General features: G+C 32.2%; 1 protein-coding gene across 1 annotated transcript; it reads left to right on the top strand.

Annotated features, from left to right (window-relative positions):
* The first annotated feature begins 980 nt into the window (after positions 1–980).
* Positions 981–7,132, top strand: LOC107463103 (cryptochrome DASH, chloroplastic/mitochondrial). Its single transcript, XM_016081841.3, is given in 13 exon segments — positions 981–1,439; positions 3,050–3,189; positions 3,301–3,522; positions 3,628–3,753; positions 3,884–3,958; positions 4,200–4,316; positions 4,397–4,443; positions 4,774–4,856; positions 4,859–4,886; positions 5,162–5,231; positions 5,387–5,510; positions 6,320–6,369; positions 6,592–7,132. Coding segments are annotated over 13 exon segments (1,686 nt in total). The 5' UTR covers positions 981–1,033; the 3' UTR covers positions 6,790–7,132.
* The last annotated feature ends 1,313 nt before the right edge of the window (positions 7,133–8,445 follow it).

Consider the following 8,445-nt stretch of genomic DNA (forward strand, 5'->3'; position numbering starts at 1 on the left):
ATTCTCTTCTCTTCGATTTAACAACCACCACCCTCCTCTTCTTTGCCTCTTTTCTCTCTTTTTCTTCTTCTTCCTCGTCAATTTGATCAATAAATTTTTTCTTTTTCTCTTCCTTTCTTTTCTTCTTCTTACAGAATCAATGCAATGATAAATGGGACAACTTGATGATTCTATGACCTCAAGCAGCCATGACTCCAGCAATAGTTCTCAACTCACTTCCACCTTAACTCGACGCTGTTTCTACTTGCTGGGGTGGTGGAGCATACAGGTGAGGCTGATGACGATGATAATAATAATAATAAGGTTTTCTGTCTTCACTCATCGTCGAATTTTTTTTGTTGTGATGAGGATGAGAATTTTTTGGATGGTCCAGTTTTCTTTGTGGTATTCACTGGCTAAGAAGGTGGCGGAAGAGAGAGGGATGAAGAAGAGGATGGTGGGGTGACAGTAGAGTGGTAGATAAGGGAGAAGTGAGAAGGAGGAGGGTGGTGATGAGGATGGTGGGGTTAAAAATGTATGATCAGGGATGATAGCAATAGAATGGTGAGAGGTCCAGACATTGAGGAGGAAGAAAAAGAGTAAGAGGAAAACGATGTTGTTTAATCATGTCATGTCATTTCTCTCCATTGACGAAAATAGATGTAGGGACTAATTTGAGTCACGCTTTAAAGTTTTAGAGTACAATTTAAGTTCATTGAAAATTAAAAAACTAAATTGAGTTGGAGGCCAAATTTTAAAATTTATAAAAAATATAATATTTATTAATTTTTTATCCTACTTTTATTTATTGATTATTTTGTCAATAATATTTTTTAAGAATTTTGTTGTCAGCTGCTCAATTTTTTGGATAGAAATTGATAGTTAAGCTTTTTGTAATTCTAAAGAGTGCATCCGTTAAACGAAAAAAAATAAAGTGCATCCATTGGCTAACATGTGTCCACGTATAACGAAACATAAGGTCGCCACGTGTCATGGTCATCCCTCCTTTCCTTCTGCAAAACCAAACCAAACCATAAACGAAACGTAGCTTCACATGGCCGTTCCCTTTTTCAAAACAACATTTGTTCCATCTCTTTCCGCAAAAACCACCACTCGCATCACTCCTTCAAAGTCCACAATACCCTTCATTCGCTTCCTCACATTCTCAACAATGAACTCATCTCCATCACCGTCATCACCATCGATCTACCACGTGCCAGACCTAGGTGCCAACGATATGGACCGCGTGGCAGACCACACTTTCCGAACCTACAATGCAAATGTGGCCAAGAGAAGTGGTAAAGGGACGGCAATTGTGTGGTTCAGAAATGATCTGAGGGTGTTAGACAATGAAGTTCTCTACAAAGCGTGGCTCTCTTCGGAAACTCTCTTACCCGTTTTCTGTGTTGATCCTCGCCTCTTTTCCACCACTTACCATTTTGGTTTTCCCAAAACTGGAGGTATATATCTTACAATCTTTTTTATTTTTGTTTTTTTTATTAATTGTTTATTTTTTTGGATTTAATATAGGATTTGATTTTGATCCACCGTGAGTGAAAAATAAGTATTTATTGATCATCCAAATTAGCAGAAAATAATTTAAGAATAGAAGAAAAAATAGTATTATTCACACATATTGTATCAGGTGTGTTGTGCAAAATTACGGACCCGCAAATTTATAGTCCTACTAGTATTATTAATATTATTATATTAGCACTACAGCAGGTTTTTTTATTGAGGATAGGACACTCAAATCCGCAACTTCTGTTATTGTTGTTGTGAAAACTTTTTCTATTATAAAATAAAAAAAATTATTTTCCAAAAAAAAAATTAATCTAACTTTATATTCTAGAATCCAACTTTTCCCTAAGCTTTTGCTTGTGTTAGGGAGCACCATTCGTACTATACCATGGTTGCCTGTATGCATACACAATTGAACAAATAATAATTTTGAATATATGATTTCATTTTATTTTTATTTATGAATTTTTAAGAGTATGTATTCTTAAAAAAACTAATGTGAAAGTACAAAAATTTCAAGTCATTTTTAAATACGGTTTATTCTGTATACTTTTGTGTATTCCTGCATTTTGCGTTGTTGGAAACACAAAAAAAAAAAACAAAATGCAAAACACAGGTTATTTTGATTTTTTTTTTTAAATAAACACAACCTGCGTTTTTGTGTGGTTCAAAGATGAAAAATAAAAGAAAAAGGTAAAAAAAAGTAAAACACAACTTGCGATTTGTACAGACATCATAGCAACGTAAATACTATATAAACATCCATTTCATTGTATAATACCAATGTTTTTCCATATCTAAAAAAATAAGCCCCAAATTAGCCACCAGTGAAAAATAACCAGCTACTATATATTGTTTAATGTATTTTGTATTTTGTATTTAAACTTATCCGAATGACTGATTTTACGGCTGATTTTTTGTGTATAGGTAACATGGTTGAATAATTTCAATGCATAAAAATTAAACTCTCTAATTAATTCGCTAGCAACAATAGCTGCATGCATCCATTACTCGTATGACTTTCTATGTTTTTTTTTTCTTTTAAAATAATGAAACTATGGGATACACTGATATTGCAATAATTCTAGAGGATATTTCTGGTTACTTTCACTTTGAAGCATATTTAAATAACTTGATTGTGTCATTTTTATCTGCATACCGCATAGCAAATTCTTTTTATTTGCAGGAATACATACTTGTAATATAATCTCCAAAAGTAGTGATTTGCTTACTAAAATGAACTATGTCTAAGAGATTATTGAATGTGCATTTTTGTTATCATAATACTTAATACTATATAATAAAGTGGCTGCTATAAACTACAATGATGTTATGTTAGTTAAATGATGAATAATTTTGACTTTCTAGAATATAAGATTGACATATTGGAACAAAGATTAGCCATATGCATTTTTCATATGGATTGAATATGCGAGGACATAGTATCACAAATTGAGGCTGTAGATGTTAGAATATGAGCAGGGAATGTTGAATCAGCATTTAAATTTGCTTACTATTCTGTTTTTGTTGTGGTATGGTTTATTGGCAGCATTGAGAGCTCAATTTTTCGTCGAATGCTTGGCCGACCTGAGGAAGAACTTGACAAAATTTGGACTTAATTTGCTTATACAACACGGAAAGCCTGAAGATATTCTTCCTTCTCTAGCTAAAGCTTTCAAAGCTCATACAGTGAGTTTTTAAAGTACAAATACCTGTTCAGTAATTATTTCAAATTAGGGAATTTCAATATTTTCTTGTTGGATCTATAGGGCTGATTAATGAATAGTATAATATTGTTAGGTGTATGCCCAGAAAGAAACCTGCAGTGAGGAGCTGAATGTTGAAAGATTAGTCAGCAAAGGTCTTCGACAAGTAGCAATGCCATCCGGGGAATCCAGTAGTTCAACGAATTCAAACAACTTCCCCAAGTTACAATTGATTTGGGGTACCACCTTGTACCACATAGACGACCTTCCTTTTGATGCCGGTAGTTTGCCAGACGTGTATACTCAATTTCGTAAGGCATGATGCTGCCAATGACAATTTGTTTCGAGAGTTATAGATATAACCGATAAGAATCGGGTAATCGGCTTTTAGTACTACTTATGATGATATCAAAACTTGCAGACTGTCGAGGCGAAGTGTTCGATACGTCCGTGCATCAAACTTCCTGTGTTGCTTGGACCTCCTCCACTTGTTGAGGATTGGGGGTGTGTTCCTTCATTAGAGAAGCTGGGACTTAGCTCACAGAATGTAGGTTTTTCCATACATTTTTTATGACTTCACTTACAAGAAACTCGAGTATTTTTAACTGATAGACAATGAAACTATGAAAGGTTAATAAATTTGGTTATTTTATTTCTTTTTCTTCCTTTTGATATAGGTTAGCAAGGGGATGAAATTTGTAGGAGGTGAAACTGCGGCGTTGAGCAGAGTATATGAATACTTTTGGAAGAAGGTAAGAAGTTATATCAAATTGTTAATGCAAATCTATGTTATGAAATTGTTGCTCCAACTCCAAACTGATATTTCATTAGGATAGTTCTTCACTTCTTCTAGTTATGAATTTCATATAGAGAATTTATCAATAACTCTGCATGACCGGTTCAAGGGGCCAATGGAGACTATGGTCGATTCGGAAAATCTATGTTTTGTTATATTGGGTTATCTAACGCAATTGTGAGATTTCACATTTGTAGGATTTGCTAAAGGTATATAAAGAGACCAGAAATGGAATGTTAGGACCTGATTACTCCACTAAGTTCTCACCATGGCTTGCATTTGGAAGCTTGTCTCCTCGTTTAATACATGAAGAGGTTCAAGTTGTCAATAATCTCTTTTTGTGTTTTACATGCTAATGTCTTCTTTAAGCTAAGCTTATCCTCTTCTTTAATAGGTGAAGAGATATGAGAATGAAAGGATAGCAAATGGTTCTACATACTGGTAAGTGGTAACGTTGCATATCTCTCGTTAATGTTTGTTTCTCTATGCATTCTCTCATTGTAGTTTCCATATTGAATAACACAACTGGAATAGCACGAGACGAGAGAACAAGTAAGAAAAGTACTTAAGGAAGAGAGATTAATATTAACAGTAATGTATGTTGTAAATAAAATATCTTTCATTCTTTCTTAACTAAAATACTTACTAATCATTTTCTCAATTCATGTCAACATCTAAAACCAGAAAGTTATTTGAAACCGAAGGGGGTTATTAAACATAGTGATGGGCTGACATCTTCACCCTTCTTCTGAACCCATCTCTGTTTCACAGGGTCTTGTTCGAGTTGATATGGAGGGATTACTTCCGGTTTTTATCGGTGAAATATGGGAATTCAATTTTCTATTTAGGTAATTTGCTGAAGCATGGAGAGACGGCCGTACCGGGTACAGCTTCTATCGACACAATGTTTCTTGATGTTGTGTGTATTGTCCTACAAACTCTAACCTGAACTTTGACCACCTCTAATTTGATATCATAAATTTGATAATATATACGTTTTGTTAGAATCTGTTTAGTTTTAGAAAACATAGGTTTTTTGTTGGAAACATAGGTCACTCATAGATACACTAAAGAGTTAAGACCATCTGAATTATCCAAGTGTATCATTTTTACTTAACTCTGATTTCTTTTCTTTCTTTTATTGGGCATAAACTTTTAGATATCCTTTGATTGATGCCAATATGAAAGAACTATCAACAACAGGGTTTATGTCAAACCGAGGACGGCAGGTGAGCCGGAAACCATTGTGTTTTTTTTCTTGTAATTGGTACAATTAAATTCTTCATCCAAGATAGATGATATTAATATATTATGATATTCTATGGGATTTTCCCCACCTTTACAACTGAACTCAAACTTGAAATTCGGTTTACCTTTTCGACAGATTGTGTGTTCATTTCTTGTTCGTGATATGGGCATAGATTGGCGAATGGGAGCAGAGTGGTTCGAGACGTGTCTTCTAGATTATGATCCATGTTCTAATTATGGAAACTGGACTTATGGTTCAGGTAAGCATACTTGAATAACTGAGCTAATTAACTACATGTGACTAACTTTGTAGAGGTTACTTTGCAAGTACCTGTAAGGTACCAAGCCAATTAAAAATTAGAGACCTAATTGTAATTGGGTAACTGCTATGGTGCTTAAAAGTGTTTATCTAACTTACCAAAAAGGGTTAAAAATCAATATTTAATAATTATTAAATATTCAAAAGTTGCATAAAAAGTAAGTTAGGCAAAAGTTAAACACCAAGTTATAGGCACCATCGAATTCACCTTGTAATTGAGTGAACTACGGGATATGGCAGGTTTTGTAATTAACTTGCCTAGGTGGAAAATTAGGTGTTATCTGTTATACTTTTGTTAATTACTGTATATTGGTTTCTCTTAGTGTATATTAATTAGAATAATGCTACACATCCAAGTCTTTTTATGAACCAAGTCCAACTAAATTAAATAATAAGACTTGGAATAATGTTAACTATAACTAATTTTTGTTATGTTAGACTAATTTGGTTGGACTTGATTAATAAAAAAACTTATGTGTATAGCATTATTCTATTAATTATAGAATAAGGAAGTAAAATTCCATAAATATATTAGCAAAAAGAGAAAAAAAAACATACACACACACAGACAAATTAGTTCTTTGATCAGAGTTCTAGCTGTTGTCAAATGTAGCTGCAGGACGGTTCATAGTTCCTGAAAATAGAAAGCATTTGTATAGGGTCATTATGCCATGCATGCATCATTATTGAGTTAATAGATTTCTATACAATGAAACTTGAAAATGACAATACATGCTTTTTCTGGTTCAGGAGTTGGGAATGATCCAAGAGAAGATCGATATTTCAGCATTCCGAAACAAGTAAGTAGCTAAAACTAGTATCAGTGTTCCATGGAAAATTTAACGTTGATCCTGTAAATAGATTGAGTTGCATTTCTCTCTATCGAGTTGTAGTGTCAAAATACAATCAAAACAAAGAATTATAGCTCTAAGCATGCTTCTTCAAATTCAAAAGGGCTCAACAATTTAGTAGACTGATTAAACTTTGGAACTGAAATGACACTATTTACACCCATTTTTCAGGCACAAACATATGATCCGGAAGGAGAATACGTTGCATACTGGTTGCCACGATTACAAACAATTCCGAAAGAGAAAAGGAACTTTCCTGGAAATTTATACATCCGTCAAATTGTGCCTCTCAAGTATGGTAGACTCCAGAATGACGGCGCAAGAAGCAGCAATGATAGAAGGAATGACAGAAGATGGAACAGGAACTAAATTCAGGGAAGATATGAAGAATGGCAGCTTCTTTCATTATTTTATCTTCCACGGGTGTAGATTAGCAAGAAATTCTTGTATGCACAGGTTAGTTGAAGCCAATATATTCTCTTTAACATAACTAGAATGAGACCCGCGCATCACGGGACGTTAAATTAATGATAGTATATAACAAATATTAAAAATTGTTATATTTTGTAGAATTAAATTAAATATGTGTAAACTAAAGTTAAATTTGAAAGGTGTTTTATTTAAAATAATTTGTAGTACAAAAGATTTAGGCATTGGAGTTGTACAAAGTGACTTTTATATTTGGTGGTTTGATTTTTTTGCATTTGTTTTAGTTGGTGGACTTAGTGCTTGTTTGGGCGTCATTATTTTGATAAAAAAAAGATCTTTTTTTATTGAAAAAATATTTTTTTTTATTTTTTAGTGTGTTTGGCAAATTTCTAGTAGTAAAAGTAAAAGCACTAGAAAAATCAAACATCTTTTTTGAGAAGCTGTAATTTACATTTTTTTTAAAAGATCTTTTTTCCTTAAAAAAAATGTTTTTCATATAATAAATAAACAAAAAAGTATTTTTATATTGTTATACCCAAACATAATTGATAAATAAAAAGATCTTTTTACATGAGATACCCAAACATAAAATTATTTTTACTTTTTCATAAGATCTTTTAAAAAAAGATAAATCGAAAAAAGATTTTTTCTTAGAAGCTCACCCAAACAAGCCCTTAGTCTTCTTATGTAGTGCTCATCTTCCTTTTTCTTTATTGGTTGTTGTTAGAGTTATTTTTTTTTCTTTTTGTCGTATGTTCTTATGAAAGCATGTTTTTTATGAATTGTTGAGTTGTATGCACTTTTTATTCTGTTGTTTGTTCCATCTTTGCATGTATGTTCTTCTTCCGAAGATGTGACTTGAATTTGTATGGTTTTCTTTCTCGTTAATCCCTTGATGGATATGTGATTTTCGTTTGGCAAAGTTGGTTTTTATAATCAATGAATAATTTAAATTAGAAATAAAAATGATGTTTTTGTAACAATGTATTATTGAAAATCTTTTGAGATTAAAATAATTTATTTGACTTCAAATATAAGTGTGAGGTTGCACAAATTTTTCTAAAGTGTCATTAGATTTGAAGCTATTGTGTCCAACAATTTTTTTTATTTACTATCAAATAGTACAAAAATTATTGTAGCACTTTGATCTGAAATAAGTATTGGGTTAATAACTGTTGAGTCTATAGTGAAATTTTGACTTCTAATAGATACAAAGTAATATGAAATTGAACAGTACTCACAATAATGCACTCACTATATATTTTGTAAAGAGAAAAAACAATACTAAATATATCTTCTAACTAACTCTATAAGATGATGTGAATAAGGATATTGTTATTGTTATTGACTTCAATTACAATTCTAGAGACGTATATATTATCTCTATACTATAACTTCAACGAATAAGAATAAAATTCTCCGACAAAAAATTCCTTACTAAACATTTTAAGTTCTCTCCTATTAAAACACATTTATTTTACTTTCTAAAATTACTCTTATCCTTTCTTTATTCTCACAATTTTCCACCTCGGTCACAATTTGAAATCTACCCAAATTTTGGACGATCAAAATATGGTATTCGTATTCCCATGCCTA

Source organism: Arachis duranensis, chromosome 8 (genome assembly GCF_000817695.3).
Source record: "Arachis duranensis cultivar V14167 chromosome 8, aradu.V14167.gnm2.J7QH, whole genome shotgun sequence".
Taxonomy (NCBI): domain Eukaryota; kingdom Viridiplantae; phylum Streptophyta; class Magnoliopsida; order Fabales; family Fabaceae; genus Arachis; species Arachis duranensis.